General features: G+C 36.3%; 1 protein-coding gene across 2 annotated transcripts in view; it reads left to right on the top strand.

The window, feature by feature from the left end:
* Window positions 1–18,237, top strand: part of AOAH (acyloxyacyl hydrolase) — a 76,173-nt gene that overhangs the window by 38,492 nt on the left and 19,444 nt on the right. For both annotated transcript variants that reach the window (XR_011920912.1, XM_072412193.1), the window contains exons 8-12: window positions 519–589; window positions 6,897–6,945; window positions 8,059–8,107; window positions 9,967–10,061; window positions 15,984–16,075. Coding sequence is in view for 1 of the 2 variants with exons in the window: in XM_072412193.1 (XP_072268294.1) it covers window positions 519–589; window positions 6,897–6,945; window positions 8,059–8,107; window positions 9,967–10,061; window positions 15,984–16,075 (356 nt within the window). In the remaining variant the exon portion in view is untranslated. The remainder of the gene's footprint in view (window positions 1–518; window positions 590–6,896; window positions 6,946–8,058; window positions 8,108–9,966; window positions 10,062–15,983; window positions 16,076–18,237) is intronic.

The following is an 18,237-nucleotide window of genomic DNA, read 5'->3' as shown; positions in this document are numbered from 1 at the left end:
TTTACTTTTAACTAAACAGAAGTTAATAAATGAAATATTGCTAAAGCATTTCATCATTATGAATAATTCTAATTTTATTAAAGCTTACACTGCAAATCCGCAAAGGGTGAAAGTGTATTTGCCCACATTAAAATAGAACAGTCCTTCTAGTGGAACTCCCTCAAATCTGATTATTTTAAAAAACAAGAGTATTGAAGAACAACCCTGTGAAAATGTGAAAGTCTTATCACAAATTACAAGAACACTATTGTAATTAATGTTGCCTTGTAAAAGCATTGGTATTTCTGCCCATTTATTTTTCATATATCTGCAAAGCATAGCAAACATGAAGACCTGATTTTCTCTACCGTAGTTAAGTAATTGAACTAGGTCTTGTCCCTGCCCCCAGGCTGTCACTGTACTGTGTAAGAGAGGCACTGGACACGTCTAGCTATAGACATCTCTCTGTCATCCATCTCAATATTTCTTTCAGTATATATATATTGTCACTGATACGATGGCACTTTTCTCCACTGCAGTCCTTACGTGGATATCATTGGAGAGGCAGAGATTGCAATGACTTTGACAAGTCTGTTTATCCAGGCAGAAGGTAAGTGTATCTTAATTTATGTACCTGAAAGCTTCCTTGTTTTACTGTTCTGCTTATCTTCAGCTTAAGATCCTCAACTTTTTTCTGTCTTTAAAGCAGAACTAAACCTACAAATGATAAAACTGTGAGTTGACAGATTCCTTTTTATAGAAGGCAGGCTATGTCTTATCTGCTATAAAACAAATTTACTTATTTGTTTGCAATCATCTCTGCAATGTACACTGGATGCACAGCTCAGTGCCCCTGATTCATCATTGAAATCCGCGATCGCTGGATGCGCGATAATACGCGCGACCCGCGATCGCGGATTACCGCGGTCCGGGACTCGAGTGCGCGCGTCCACTCGCATCCTGAATTTCCGGATCGCTAATACGAATGCGCGACCGATAATCCGATTTTGCTTGATGAATCAGGGGCAGTGTATCAATGAACTCACATGCGCATGCTTAGAAGCTTCGCCATTCTGGTCTGGCCAACCAGGGAGGCTGAAGAAGCTGGGAGAAGGCCAATTGAAATGTCAGTGCTGATGAAGGATAAAAAGAGAGGTACATTAAGTAAAATTGCAAACAGAGAAGTAAGTTTGTGTTACTGCAGAAGAGACATAGCATGTTCAATACTAACTTTAAATAGAGCCTAGATTTTCGGCACACAAAATAAACTCATAATAAACTCATAATAAATTCATGAGAGTCTCGGGCAAATATTTTGCATCTCCATAGCTGTCATCCTTCCCTAATGGATCACAATCCATTGTGCTGGATCATTAAACAGCTAATGACTACTATTGAATTCTACTTGGTCAGATGTAGCTGATAGCCTTTTGCTCATCCTCCCCACCAAATAGAACAATATATGTACAGTAAAATAATAAATAAAGCTGAGAGACTTCGATAACTGGACTGATTCCTCTCCAAATACACACTGAGGAACAGGCCACAACTACGGTGAGATGAATAAATATCTGATATGAAAACAAATCATAGAGGAACATGTGCCCTTACTAAATTAAGCCCACTTTGTATTGTGGAAAATAAATATCTACCAGTGGAAAAATATTCACAAAGAACTTGATATTTTCCAACATATCACACAAATGTGACCTCTTAGCTGAAGCAACATTTAGAAGTTCAGCTTGACCTTTGAGCATTCTGATATTTCATTTATGTAAATGCCAAACTGATACTGTCGTTAAGATGAAGGCCAAGCATTTTAATTACTAATTCCTTGCCCATGTAAGAAACAAATTCATTTATGTTAATTATGACTTCTTATTAGACTATTTTATATAGTCAGTGTATAGTATAGTATAGTCCAGTGATTAAAGATTCATAGAGACATTTATATCAGCCTGCAGCTGTGCGCATAGTTTACGGTCATTACAAAACTTTTGCGAACATCATGATCATGGTTCAACATGTAGAGAAAACATGGTTAGGCCGTACCAGATGCAAACACTAATTAAATCATATTTAGTTTGGTGAAGCAGTGTGTATCATAAAAAGTTGTCTTCTTGATGTTTTTTCTAGTGCTTGCCTGCAAAATGTTTGCTGAAACAGCCACTTTTAATTCCCTTCTGTGTGATTGGGTGACAATCCAGAAGCACAATTCGGAGACAGCGATAGAGCATTGCCACCCTTACCGATGTACTTCATAGCATGATTACTAAGTGTTATTTATGCTGGGTTTAGTAGACAGATGAGAGGTTTTGGCATTGCTGTTTTTGCAGTGGAAATGGAAAAAAATAGTGCTGTGGACCTTCAGGTTGGGGATACCACCAGAGTCATATTTATAGAGCATGTTTCCCTATGGAAACCTCAATGATGACCCTTGGGTTGGGTCCTTACAACATGTCTAATTTGTAATAATAATTTTTTTTTCCACTACATGACTGTTCTTTTTTAACTTTCTAAAAAGTCATAATGGCAAATGACAATTTTTATAGCCTAATTAATGGACCCTCCTTACTAAAGCTTACTCTAGCCATACCTTCCCAGAGTCCCACTGTTTTTTGTCAAAGGAAGATGATTCAGACAGACATAGGAATGAAGCAGGGGATTCGGTACAATGGTCTGTCACATGATTTCTTTAGTTCATGAGAAATATTTGAGTGCGGTAGCTACTCTCTATTTGATCTATCTATAGAAGATATATTTGTGATGATAAGGTGGCAAATGTTAATTAGCTGGCATTGAAAAAATGGTACAGATAAAGAAATAGATAATTCTGTTTGGAAACCTATGGTATTTATTTCGTATTAGGCAGTAGCTTAACTAAACTCCTCTTAACCTTGAAGTAAATGGTTCATGTTTCTAAAAGCTTTCATATTATCTTTACTAGAATTATCAGGCTTTTTACAAATTTCCATATGGAACTGCAACCTTGTTTCACATAATTTTGCAGTGGGCAGAATGCGTTGCTGAGAACCAGAGAGCACTTGACGTGGATTTGCAGGCTCATAATTAATGGAAGTCGCATGAAAGTACTGGCAGCTTTTTGAATTTCAAGATAGCAGGATGAAAAGATGAATGCCAGGATGCTCATTAACAGTCTTTGTCCTGTAAATCAATTTAAATGCAACAGTTTAATATATGACAGATGTACACCTTGATTCCTTATTGCCGTTATCCCAAATTTCTGGAAACTGTAAAATCAGCATAAAAACCAAGGTTACTACTTTTACATGAAAGAAACAGGAAAACTACAGTGGCTCAAGTATAAAAACCTAGGGCACAAAATTCTTGTTATTAGTTAATCATGTAATTAGTAATCATGAGAAATGGCAATATAATTGATGTAAATAAATGTATCCATTGTGTGTTATTTGAAAGGGGAAAATAGGACTTGAAAGACCATTCCAGAGGGTTGGGGTAGCTCTAGAAAAGTCTTGGAGCCATGTGTGTGACGAGGTTATGAAAGAGAAAGTCATTAGTAGGTCTTTGAAGAATGCTCTTAATTGGCATTTGTAAAGAGTTACAAACAGCTAGTCTTTGACAGCTCTGAGACAAATGCAGTTCTAGGACATGCCACTGGGTGTCACCTGAGTATAAACCAAGATTCTTTTTAATGGTATTACTAAGTAAATAAAATCTCAGTTGATTCTTAACTATATACAGTATAAACAACTGATAGTCGAGAATAAAAAAAATAAAGCAAAATCACAATTTACTGTACATGAAGATGATGACACAATATACAGATCATTTACTGGTATGACCTATAATTTTTGTCCTCATTCTGTACAATGTCTTTCATAACAATGCCTCATGTAACAACAAATCCTTACCCTCAGTGCTACCATTGTTTTACAAGGACAAAGAAGCCCCCATATATGATGTGTTCTTTGTGTGTGTAAAAAAATAAACAGCATGATTTAGAAAGATATAGGAATGAGAACAATTGTAGCCATTTCTTTGCAGCTAACAGAACAATGTGAATTGTGTGATTTACAGCTGTACATTACATTAAAACATTGGATTCACATTTAGCATTTTACTAAAAGAAAAGAAAATAAGATAAATATATTAACCTAGCTGTTTTAAAATAATTTCTAGCTCTATTTTTTTATAACATTACATTTTATTCCTTTTTATGAAAGAGTGTGGCTGAGGAACTTAGAACTGTTGGGCAGAGGTTTGTGACCAGTACTTGTTTGCTGGACATTCTGCCTGGATCCACATTTACTTCTGCAGGCTCCTATAAATTGGTTTTGCTTAGAAAAAGTTGCTGTACGTTATCATGCAAAATGGCCTACAGTCTAAATTACATGCACTGTCCGATTTCTGCAAGAAATATTCTAATCATTTGCATCTTCTGTCTTGTGCTGGATCATGTATGAGTGGCCTTCAAAGAATTCTCAAGACACAGCAAGTTCTTTGTCATGAACGACCACTCGGTGTACAGGTAGTCCCTGGGTTAAGGATATCCGACATACGGACGAATCCTAGTTGCGAAAGGGGCTTCCCTGCTCCCTCCTTTGCAGGATGGCGGCTTGGGGGGGGTGACGGTTTGCATGACTTGCATAAGAAATCTTTTGCTAAACACAGCTGAGACTGAGCTCTTCTGCACACTCTTGTAACTTTTTAATGACCAAGACAAACTCTGCAGTTGTTTCTTTTTGCATATCAAAGCACAGTTTGCTCCAGAAGTTAATGAATGTCTAGGCTCCATAAAGTTTTTTTTTTGATTTGCTTGTGAATAACTCTCATTGAGGATGTCATACAGTAACTGAGACCATGCTGTCTAATAATATGTTGAGACAAACATCTGTTCTTATTGCATTTATTAAAACCATGTACCGATAGCGACTTACATACAAATTCATCTTAAGAACCAACCTACAGTCCCTATCTCGTATGTAACCCGGGGACTACCTGTATACTTCCCACATGTTTATTTGCTACCTCAACTTTTCTTGGAATCCTTGTCTTGGTGTTGGTGGGCAAGTTGTGCTTGGGCATGTGCTCATGTCTTGGTGAATGGACACACTGAGAATAATTTACCAAAGGTTTTCAGGATGTTCACACAATAAATTGTGTAAAGATTTAAGATTCAATTATCCAGTAATGTAGGGAAAAACGAATCCTGTTTACTTGGTTCTGTCCAATATGTATACATTTGAATAATTAAAGTTTACATCCACACATTTTTCATGTGAAGACCCACAAATCAGTTTCAGTACCAGAATAGAAGATCATTTTTTTCCTTGTTGGTGGATTTGCTATCCTTTGGATTGCTATGCTTTGATTATCTTGATAGGCTACTTTTGGTTTCTAAACCTTGCTTATTGACTTCCATGACCAGTGAAGATCAGAATGGAGTATGTGAACCTAGTCATCGTTATAATATTGTAGATTAGCATATTAGAAGAGGGTTACTAACCTCCCTGGCGGTATTCCCGAGTGTAGCTCAGGGTGAAATTTCCAGGGAAGTTAAAACTCCCATGTTTCAGCAACGTACTCCAGCTATGCCCGCGGTGTCCTCCAGCGATGTCCACAGTGTACCCCAGCGATCTGTGCAAGCTGGCGATACCCATCTGACATTTGCGCCCCCAGCGTGTGATTGTTGGGGACGCAAGGTCAGGGAAAGCAGATGCCACTCGGGCATCTGCTAGCGAGTTCATGGCTAAAGGGCGGGACCGTCATGCAGGTAGGCGGGACCAGGCGGGAAATTTAAAATAATCATGATTTTTAAATGCACCGCTTTTGCATTTAAAAATCCTCATTATTCATACCGCCAGGGGGGTTAAAGAGGACCTATTCTGAGATATAAGCTGCCATTGATTAACGTATTGCAAAGACTGCTAAATGACTGAATGTAATAAGCTCTTGAATTGTAAGCTCTTTTAAGCAGGGTCCTCTCCTCCTCACTGTCTGTCATTTGCTACCCCTATTTAATTTACAGCGATGCGTAATACTTGAGGCTATATGAATAATATTTATTATTAATAATGATAATAATAATATTAATAATGTAAAGCTGATCCTTTGGTCAAGTAGTCTTAATCAACACATGTATGAGCTGTGTTCTAATTCTGGGTCAGTAATTTGCAAGGTATTGGAGGCAGAGGATCAGAACATCAACTAGGCAAGCAATATTTTTTTAGAACAGTATCCCTTTATGTAGGGACAACAACAGACCTCACCACTTGGCTGACTATGAAATAGAAATTACCCCTGTAAATTATTTCACACAATCACCATAGTTCATTGTCATTTTTCCTAGAGATAAGCCTGCACCATTGCAACTCCACTTCTTTGAGCCATAGGCAGTAACATAGGATATTTATATGATTATTCAAATATCCCTAAAACAAAATGATTTTGAAAGTCTAATTGTGCTTGCATGTCTGCCATGCTCCTATGTCTATGGGCAGTAATCTAGGACTACTCACTGTTTTATGCTCCTGCTCCCTGATCTATAATTGCTTACCTGCCTATTGCAGTGGTTATATATTGACATCTTTTTCTCTCTAAATGTAAATCAGACTTCAATATAGCATCTCAAAATGTGTCTTGCTTTACCAAGCTGACAGTGTCTTTCCATACTAATCATCATAATAATTAGAGTTATATAAAAATGTTTTTGTTTTTTCATGTTCAATTTTGTAATTTGGATGACAAGGAATGAGCCGTTCACTCTAGCAACAGATGTTCTGATTTTATATGAGTTTATTATGGTAATCAAAACAAAATACATTGGTAATAGGAATACATAGTGCCTTAGTAACAGCAGCAATTTGCATTTCTTGGGCAAAGAGGGTTGTTAAATGACTAGAGCTAACAGATATATGTTGATATTTTTCTTTCAGACCTGAAGACTGGGATGCTCTGCGTGACTCAAATTGCAACGGAATTTGGGTGAGTATAATTTAATCTGTTTATGAAACATTGCATGATTATATTAGAAGTTAAGAATTTATTACACACAGTCTACAAATACAAAAACATTTAAAGCTTGTAACTAATGTATTTTTTTTTTACATATTTTATTGTAATATTTTTTATTTTTATTATGATAATAAGGATCATTTTCAAGCATAGCTACACACACCAGTGTCTATATGAGGTAAAAGAATAGATCAGACAAAAGTTGAGTTGGTTGCAACCAATCAGGAATAACCTTCTGTTACTTTTTTATTATTTAGTTGCATTTACTCACAAGAAGTTTTTGCAGTCAGATGTTCAGGTGTAATTTACCGATCCAAAGAAACTTTTGGGGACATGTGGTAAATGCCCCTGTGGTTTAACCCACTCTTCATTGGGATCCTTTATAGGACAATATTAGATCAGCTTTTTTGTTTTACCAAAAAATCTTATGAGTAGACCATCTATCATCCACTATACCTAAAGGGGGAAGATCTCCATATGTAAATACATACATGCAAAACAAATGTACATTCCTTCCCACTTCCTGCTACACTCTTTATTCTTCTTGGACAGACTCTTTATTGTTCTAGGATATCTCTTAAACCCTGCACAGACATCCAATGGATTTCAGATGCTTATGGTTGGAAATGATCTTTTTGATGGTTTCCAGTGACAAATGACTGAACAAGTAATGTACACACATTGCCATTCTGTTCAGCAGAAAAGGGATTGGGGAAGAGAAAGTCAGTGGAATACTGCTGTGCCGTCCTCCATAGATGTGAGCAGTGGTTGTTCCCAATTAGTCTTTCATTCATCGGATGAAATTGATAAACATACATTGGGGCACCACTGTACATGTCAGATTTTCACCTCCACCCAAACCTTCATCTCGGACAAGAATCAACTAATGTCTGTACATAGTTTTAGCAATACTTTCTCACAGATCAGAAGGTGAGCTACTAACATCTAGCTTTGTATTGTTTTACATGATATTTTTGACCTAGTAGCTTGCTATAATAATGAAATCGTTCTATAGTTTTTCTGTAAGCAAATATTTTATGGAATACTGATAAAAATGTTCCTCTTTGTACCCTCTCCCTAAAGGGATTTGACCAAAAAGATGGAGTTCCATATGAGAAAAAATTCTGTGAAGGTACAGTATATATATTTAAATCATTTTCTTTTTTGAACTACAATTTATGTGCTAATTTTATTGTCAAACTTTGTAAGTGGATACAGCCTTACAACGACAGCCTTATCGGTGAGCTCAAAAAACATGACCATAAATTTACACCAATCTTGTCATCAGATATTTTATTGTAGCCATTTATGTCATCAATGTGTAGTCTATTATGAGTTTAGCAGAATTGGAGCAACAGGTACTGTATATCTAAGCACAAAGTCTTTTTTTTTTTTTTTTTGGATTGAGTAAGGAAATGTTGTAACTGCAGATTTTTAAACTTTGCTTTATCTTGTTTCCATCCATAACTCATTAGGGAGATTTACCTTAACTTAAGCTACCTACTCACCTCCAACCGTTCTCGCCTGATAATTGGCTCAGGGCCGATATCGGGTGAGAATCTGGCGTGTGTACAGCGCCAGTCGTCCATCTTCCAAATGACCTTCCTGGCGGATCCACGAACGATGGACGACTAATGATCCTAATGCAAGGGAAGGGGGAGAGCGCGCAGCAGGGTGCCTCTCTGTCATTCTCCCCCTCCCCTTACCATAGAACATAACGGTGCTGTATGTACAGCACTCATTCATGTGTCGTGCAGTGCTAGTCATTGGAAAGGATCGTGAAAGATCCTTTGCAACAACTATTATTGCATGTGTGTATGCGGCTTTACTGTTCAGTTAGTGAATTATCTCTTTGCAAGTATTAATTAACATTGACTTTAACCAGCCAATCACGTGCTAGCAACAATCTATTTTGCATGGGGTTGTAAATGATTAGTTATTCTGCAATTGTTACCTCATTTAGTAAGCTAAAGCTAAGTAAGTAAATCATATCTTTCAAAGTTGTGGAATGATAAATTAAAGATAAAGTTGCCTGTCTACAAAACCATTAGACATGTTTAGTGTATGAGACAGGTCTCCCATACCAACTGTGAAGCATGGGGATGAAAATATTATGGTCTGGTATTGCTTGGCGCTTCAGTATCTGGACAACTTGCAGTCATTGTGGTTAATTTACTGAAATAGTTTAAACTGTTTACTTAACAAAGTGGTTTACTACATTGCCATGTGAACATGGTGACAATTCATTCAAACATGATTCAAACATGATTTTTGCTTTCACATGATTGTATTACTAAAGTCAGTAGAGCTCACCTCATTCATGTAACTAAGTGAATCACCACATTCTTGTTTGCTGCCACATTTTGAAGTATGCACTGGCATTTGGCACACATTTACTTACATTATAACACATTAGGTGTGTAGAGAATGCCAACTTTTTGCTAGAATTGTTTCCCACAAAACTAAAAGTCAGCAAACCAGAGCAATCTAAAAATACTTTGTTTATGATTAATAAATGTTTAGCATTTTTTATAATTATTATTATTGGTTTTAATACATTTTTAGCTGAATAGTCTTTGTCCTGCTGTCTGCAGTTTGGAGTTTAGCAGATATTTATTACATGATAACTTCCATGCACTGTAAATGTAAATTTATTAAACTTGCATTTAAAATGTATTGGCAAAATACTTGGTTAGAAACAAGAAATACATTAAAAAAACAACACTATAAACTTTTACATTGTAGAATTTAAACACAATGAACTCTATGTATAAAACAGGAAATCAGATATTCTCCTAAACATCATGGGAATCTTTCAGATCAATGTGTTTCAATTGCGGTAATTGATTTCCACCAGGGAATGTCTTAGGGAATGTCAGATTGCCTATTTTATAAATAGAGCCTAATATAGAAAAAACTGCCTATGAAAAACACTGTACACCTTACTCTGCATAATGTATCCAATTGACTTGTTATATATCTATTTTTCAGGTACAGATGCAAAAGGTATTGTAGTATTAGGAGACTCAGCAGCAGCCCATTTCCACATCCCCCCTGCATGGGTCACACCTGCACAGTATTCTAAGGTAATCAAACATTTATTTTAAGTATTTCTGCAATTACAGTATTTCTCCATTATTAAATCAAGAATTATTATAATTTAGGAATATTCTTTCCTGTGTTCCACCTACAAAAGGTCTATGGAACATTGGCTATGAGACAAAATTCGTGAGATGAAATAATAACAGAGCAGTCAACTACATTATTTAGCACAGTTGTGTATTGAAAAGCCGCCTCTCATCATTGTCACATGTTTCACCGCCTTTGTACACTGTACACAAGGGGAAGGTCTTCACTCTCCACTGACCCAGTTTACTCATTGAGAGCTTTTAACCAAATACAGTATGTTCTTGTTTTCACTTGTTCTAAGTTCAGATTCCTCCTTATCACACTGTGGGATAAAAAGAAAATCTTTTGAATTTTGTTTAATTTGTACATTTGTTCTGTGTAGAAATTCAAATAGCACTTGCTCTATAACTCACTGCACAGTCAGGAAAAGGTAAATCACAACACACATTATATGAACATTGCTAGGGGTAACAAAGTCATATCCTTTTCTGAAGGTTTTGTGACCCACCACATTTATATAATGGGGGAAAGTTTTCTCTTAAAGAGTGTCTTAGAGAAGGACTATTTGTGGACGCCTACACATCATACACCTACACCTATATGAGCTTCATACTCCAAGGCCATGGCAATTGATATAGATTTTGCCAACCCTTTTCAATTATAACTGCCCCAATTTTCTAGAAAGACATGTGGTTTTCCGTAGGTTGAAGGCCATGTTCGGGCCACTTCCTTCACATCAAACTTTTTAAACCATGTCTTTTAGCACAGGAAAAAATAGAGGTAGAGCAGCAGAAAATGTAAGACTTTCTCCAAACTGTTGCCCTAGGTTGGAATGACACAATTGTCCAAAATAGTTTTGTATACTGTAGTATTATCAGTAACCTTTTAGCTGCACACACAGTAACCCCATAGTTTAAAGGAGTGGCCACATGTTTTTGGCCATGTACCTAGATGTAATGGCAACAGAAATATTTAGTCATATAGGTTAGTTAAATATGAGATTCCCAAATATGTCCAGCCAGTCTTGTGATCATGTTCCACTCCCTAACAGCACAGTCACGTTAAGCTCTGCTTAGACCTATCTGTACATTACATCAAAGTATGACAAAACAAGCTGCCAGCAAAAATATTGCAGCACTGTGTGGTATAATAGAGCCTGGTTGGCTTATAGTTCTGTCTTTCCTTTCCTTTCTAATCCGAGCTTTGCTGTGCAGGATTAAAGAAGGTTGACAACTTAATAGTAGCGGGAAAGTGCTAGAACACATGAAGTCTAAATAACAAGATGTAGCAACCTCAGTACAAGGTCTCTGTATGTGCTGACGCCTTTTACTACTTTATGAACTTAGCCGGAGATGGAGATTAGTATTAACTTTATTGTATTTACTGTATTTATTTATCACTGATATATTACACAGCACTTTACTAAGTCCATAGTCATGTCACTAACTCAAAGGGGCTCACAAACTAATGTCCCTACCCTCAGTCCTTTGTTATTAACACAGTCTATGGTCAATTTTGAGGGGAAGCCAATTAACCTAAATGTATGTTTTTTGGAATGTGGGAGGAAACCGGAGTAACGGCAGTAACACAGGGAGAACATGCAAACTCCATGCAGATGGTGCCCTCGCTGGAATTTAAACCTGTAACCTAGTGCTGCAAATGCCAGAGTGCTAACCACTGAGTCAAATATGTCACCAAAATGAAGAATTTTACTGTGCATCAAGGGGGAACAGCGCAGGGCAAGCTAGGTTTATGCTATTGCCTTTAATTTTACGATAGACGCTCTGGTTCATTTGACAACTGTTTGTCATTTTATTGGATTGTATTGTATTGGAAAGAATCCATAATTTTATGGGTCCAATGGATGGACTGGAGTCTTACTTTGGAATCAGTTTACCAAATTTTAAGCAAGTTCCACCATACCTGAAACACAGCAATACTTTATATATAAAGAGAACAATGACATGCAATGGTTGTATTTATCCAGAATAAGTCGATTGAATTTATCTTCCATACAAACAGTAAATATTTAAGCAGCTTTAAACACATCTGCTTTTATCAAAAAACTCTTATTAAAAAAAACTATTGTTATTCATTATTGGCTTTTTTTTGCATGATGGTTTAAATTTAAAGTGTCTTATCCACTTTGTTGGAGCATAGTGTAAACATTGTTGCGTAAAGACAATTTTATTTTTTTCATATTAGACACAGTTGCCTTGTATTATTACCATTTAGTCTAAAAATAACAATATTGATGAAGCATTCATCCATTCTGTATTTGTTTTTCTCAGGGAAGATTGATATATTGCCTTTTATCTAAAGCACCATGTGTGCAAAGCATGAGGAATATAGAAAGTACATCCAGTCTCTGTTGCTCACACATAATCCATTATATGATTGTTCTCCTTGCCTGTGGATATCGACCAGCCTTTGTTAAATTAATCTTTTGTTAGTGTTCCTTCGCTGTATTTTGTGGATTACCATTTTTCAGAGCCTGGAAAAACACTAAAATAAATTGCTTTAAAACATACAGACTTAAATTCTAATATCCCTTCTTATAAACCCACACATAAAATAATGCATTTTAATAGCAAAGAAGAAGAAACATCTGTTAAGAGATCCAAATAATTATTTTCAGAGGCATTGCTACTGCTTTAAATTAATTTTTAAATCCCTAATTATATTACCTAAACCATTATATAATATAGGTTACATGTAAATAAAATGAATATTGCTGTGTGTGACATTATCAAATTAATTAACATTAAATGCATATTGTTTAAAGGTAATCAATTACTACTAAAGTAATTACTAACCTTACATAATACATAGAGTAAGAATCTTATGTAGAGTAAAATAAGCCATGAATACTTCAGTGATTTTGTGATTTTGTTTAAATAGCTTCAAATTTTATCATTAGCAACAATTCATAAAAATTTCTGCCAAGCATTTAAGGTCAAACTTTAGCCTATCTGTATTTCAGTGGTTTCTTTAGTCTCTTGGCACAGTACTACAAATACCTGTTAAACTTGTCAGTGATATCCATATTTCCCCCCTGCAAACATTTATCTATACCTAGCCTTATTGCCTTAGTCAATGGTAGCAAACACATTTTATATAATTTGTGCTCTGTAGGTTTTCCTTTAGTGCTCATTAACAGGACCACTAGGAAAGTGAATGGAATGGTGCTGGAGGACTTCTGACCAACACCCACCAAGGCTTCTATTGGTGAGACCAAAGCAAAAAGCTTCCAGTAGTGGTGCCTTAACCACCTCTGCCACCAGCCCTACCCCCAAGGGGACTGGGAGCACAGGAATCCAGGAGGAGTAGTTTTAATGTGTTCATAAGCATGTGCCAATGTGTGTAGTATTTAAGCTGATCTTCATGTTATCTTTGTCCAACAATAGTCTGAGGAACTGAAATCCCTAAATTTGAATTGGCAACTGTCTACGTATCTTGAAGCCCAAAATGTGTTGGGGTGCCCAAAAGGTGGATACTTGTAGATCGCAAAAGCAACGCGAGTAGATCGCAGAGCCCTGCCTTTCAATAAACTCTACCGCGCACAGGAGTTATTAAGTCAAAGTTTGTATTGTTGGTAGATCATTTTGACTTGGTCATTTTGAAAAAAGCTGGCAAGCCAAAAAAGTGTGGGCACCCCTGGTCTATAGGTTTACAAAACCAGTTGGAACTTCTTATTTTGTTTAGTTTGGGACTATGGGTTGAGATACTACAGCACATTTGATGTAATATGCCTGATAACGAAGTACTATACTTCTTCATTAGAGACAAAAACTAAACTTATACATCACCTCTATTTTAGGAATATGAGGGAGAATGTTGTGAATAGGAGGGAGAGGGAGGGAAATGTTGTCCAACTTTCCCTATGTGTTATTCCTGCTTCTAAGTATAAGTGGTATCTCCTCTAGGTGTGTGTACCCATGAGCCAAAGGTATTTGGCAGACTTTCTCAACCTTTTGAACATGGGGGAGCCATTGAAATAACGTTCATGTCTTCAAGGAACCCCTGCTATAATGACTATATCCACAGCTCTATATTAGCATGGTGGTCAGTGGGAGGATTGCCTCTTACATTGCTAGCCATTGGGAAGAATGTGACCCTTACAGATAGACAAAGAGATCATTGGTGTCACTTAAACTGACATGAGATGTACAAATTGTTTATGGCTCAAAGAACCCCTAGCAACCTCTGGAGGAACCTTGGGATTCCCTGGAACCCTGTTTGAGAAAAACTGGTCTAAAGTTTAGAAGTAGGCAACTAACAATCAACACTTGAGTGTATTCTCCAAGATGTTCAAACAATCCTCCTTTATTCTGGGTACATTTTGTATGTCTGCCGAGTAATGCAAACCTCAGAAATAGTAGCTAGTTTACAGAAATGCATTCATCCCAAGTAAGCCTGAACCAAGACATAAAATCTTAGTTTTACCTGTATTTCTATAGATAATTATTCATATACTCACATTCAATACTATATTAAAGGCTCAATTCATAAACCTAATAGGCCAGGATGAGGATCTTTCTTTTCAACAATGTGACAGTTTTCATTGTGTTGTTGTCAGATGTCCATTGTGATTAAGGTCATATGGCTAAAATACTGATCTTTATCCTGGTGATCTCTAATCAAATTGAACAGAAACATTTGATGGCTCTTGTGATTAGTGTCAGGAGTTACTTATGTGGTTGGTGTCATGTGTAATTTTTGTGGCTTGTTTCATCTGTAAGATATACAGTATACCTGTGTTTACAATATATATTAGGTTATAATGGTTAAATTGCCCTATTTCATGTACATTTTCAGCATAAAAGAAAACCTTTCCTTTTTTTTTTTACACATTGTACACAGAAGGATAAGTACTTATCAGAAATAGGTAAAAACAAAAAAAATGTCAAAAATTGCTTTCAGACAAATTTAAATGTAATAATTTAAATTATTACTTACTCTATAGCTTCTTTTCAAAGACATGCAATAGAGACCTCTCATTGCTTAAGTATCAAATGTCAAGTCGTCTGTAGCCTTATGCATTAAAAATCTGTAAATTTTAGATTTTGAAGACATTAGATTGTTTACTTATGATTAGTCATGGTCCTGTATCATTGAACATGCTGTATATGTTGCTTTGCCAGTATTTTCTATTTGGGATTAAATAAACTGTTTATTACAGCTTGCTTTCCATTTGCTAAGTTACAGAGCCCAAGAACTTCAAAGCATATAAACAAGGTCACCTAAATCAAAAATGAATTAGTTGGGTTGTAATTAGGTGCTATCAGTTATTTGCTGGTTTGCATTTTTCTGTTTGAAGCATAAACAACTTTATCAGAAATTTCTTAAAAGCAGTTTAAGTAAATAACATGAAAGAACAGAACCTTTAATTTACTACAGCAATATGGGCAAAGCACAAAAAGGGGTATATATTGACAGCAATGAATGTAAATATTTGACATTCACATGTAGTTAATCGTTCCTAGTATATAAGTGTATGTGTACCAGGATGATTGACTTTCAGTCATTGTCATCTGGTCATCTGGTTTTAAAATAGTTCTGCATTCTATAACCAACTTTTTCATGTCCATTTCATGGACACAGTCCCAAACCTCATCCAGCCAACACTTTCTTGCTTCAACAAATATACTAAAACAAAATTGCAAATGGTTATATTTTGGATCATTTTTAATGCGTTAATTTCATGTATATTTTTATTATTTTCAGCTGGTATATTTTAAAATCTGTATGATGTAAAGAACTAAAATACTGGCTAGTCTGATTGCTAAACAAAAAACAAATTGTATTTTGGCTTTGTCAAATAAGGCTGCAAAAAATTGAAAAAGAAATACACGGTATTTACAAATAATGTTTTTTAGGATACCTTCACAAATTTGGCACTGGCTATCTCCAATGAATTTGACTGGCCCCAGTTCTCCATGTGTACTGGATTTCAAAATTCTACAATTGGGTAAGAAAATTATATCTAAAGCATGACATTTTAAAGTAATATTTTGTGAATTTGTAATTTTATCTAATCACACACGTGTACACACAATGTAAACAATAAAACAGGCAGTCTAAATACTTTGTTCAGTCATTTCTACTTTTCATATTTCAGATAGATAGAGAGTTTGATTTAATAAAACTCTCCAAGGCTGGAGAGGATGCACTTTTATCAGTGAAGCTGGGTGATCCAGCAAACCTGGAATGGATCTGGTCCAGCACTGAAAACATTTGCTAACAAATAACAAAAGACTTTTAAGAAACCCATTCCTGGTTTGCTCGATCACCCAGCTTTACCAATGAAAGTGTATCTTCTCCAGCCTTGGAAAGCTTTAATAAATCAGGCCCATAGAGACCTCCAGTTCTATGCTGGTTCTCTGCCTCCGAAAACTAGAAACAAACTATATGTATATTTGACCAGGACTTTATCTGTATTTTCGTACATGTATCTATATACACCTACATACTATATAAAAACTTAACTTTATTATCACAAAATCATATCAAATACATTGAAAGATATGGGCTTATATGCCCTAATGTCAGTGTTCTACACAGTGTCTTCAAATTTTTAAAATCACTAACTAATGTAGAAGTCAATGTAACTTTGGTATGACCATGATGATCAGAACCACTGTTTTACTATTCACTGCTTCCTCAGGAAGAGCATGTACATTAATAATAAGATTAGGGATGATCATTACAGGAGGAGTACCGCGGCTGGAATGCAGCCGTGGGAATCCTCCTGTGCGGGATCCCCAGGCACTAGACGTTAAATGAGAGCAAGCCCTCGTTCAACCTTTTAGTGCCCACAGGAGGTCGCACACAGGAGGATTCTAATGGCTGCATTTATCAATGCAGCCGCGGTACTCCTCCTGTTAGTGTGAGTCCCACGGCTGTGCTCATCATGAATGAAAGCAGCCCTGGGAATCATCCTGTAATGATTCTCACGGCTGCATTCATTGATGAGCCGTGGTACTCACACTGTCAGTGTCCTGCGGCTGTGCTCATCGATGAATGCAGGCGTGAAAATCATCACAGGATGATTCCCAGGGCTGCTTTCATTCATGATGAGCACAGCCACGGGACCCTGTGTTCTTGGATAGAGAATCTCTATCCAAGAACACATACTACGGGGCTATTGCAGACGAATTTACACAGGCCAATCTCGCTTACATGTTGGGTAAGCGAGAACGGCCCGATTCACTGCGAGATCTAATTTTAAAATTTTGTTCGCTAAATAGGATGTATGGGCAAAGTAGACCACTTTAATAGTTCAACACAATATAGTGGTGAGAGCCGGGTAGAGGTGAACAAGGCTGCATAGAAAAAAAACACTCCTCTGCCTGGCACCATTATATTTTGAGCTTTGCAGGGAAAATACTGTACGTCTGAAATGTCTTTACCTGCACTATTATTCAAACAGGAGAGGTTGGGATTATGGCTTTAGGTACTAACTCATATATGCATGTACAAAATGTATGTTATATTTTTCTATGCTTTTGTTAATAGAAACATATTAAACCATAACTCATATATGCAGGGTCTTTGTGTATTTAGGATACATCAGTACTAAAAATGTAATGCTTTAGGCATCAAAAGAGCAAAGAAAGTGTTTAAGCAACATAGATGATTCAGACATTTGTTGGAAGAGTGAAGTAACAGTGCTTTTCTCTATTCAGCATTATGAAATATTTAACACTTTCTTACAGGAGCCACATGGAATCCATCTGTGAGCCTGTCAACGCTATCTGTTGTTGTCTCATGAATATGTATAACAATCTATTGATTTAAATTTTGTAGTCAGATTTTGTAGTTTTTTTTTAATAACTCATACTCATTACCTTTTGAGCCAAAAATAGTGAAAGGACCGTAAAGAACAATCCAAATACAAGTCAAACCTGCTTTTTGCTATTGATTACCCGCTGCTTAATTATTTAACACTAGTCAAAAAAATCATAAGATCAGGGGGGAGCTCTGACATTAGAAAGCAAAACTCTATCTCTACCAAAGATATTACCTTCATACAGAGACAGAGTGGAACAAATTATGTTTAATTAGTAACAAAGATGATCAGCTGCAGGGAGACCAAGGGCAATTCCAACAATTAGTTCAGCTTCCACGGTT

The sequence above is a fragment of the Pyxicephalus adspersus genome, chromosome 5, assembly GCF_032062135.1.
Source record: "Pyxicephalus adspersus chromosome 5, UCB_Pads_2.0, whole genome shotgun sequence".
In the NCBI taxonomy this organism is placed as follows: domain Eukaryota; kingdom Metazoa; phylum Chordata; class Amphibia; order Anura; family Pyxicephalidae; genus Pyxicephalus; species Pyxicephalus adspersus.
The sequence above is the reverse complement of the archived record's forward strand: the minus strand, read 5'-3'. Positions and strand labels throughout refer to the sequence as shown.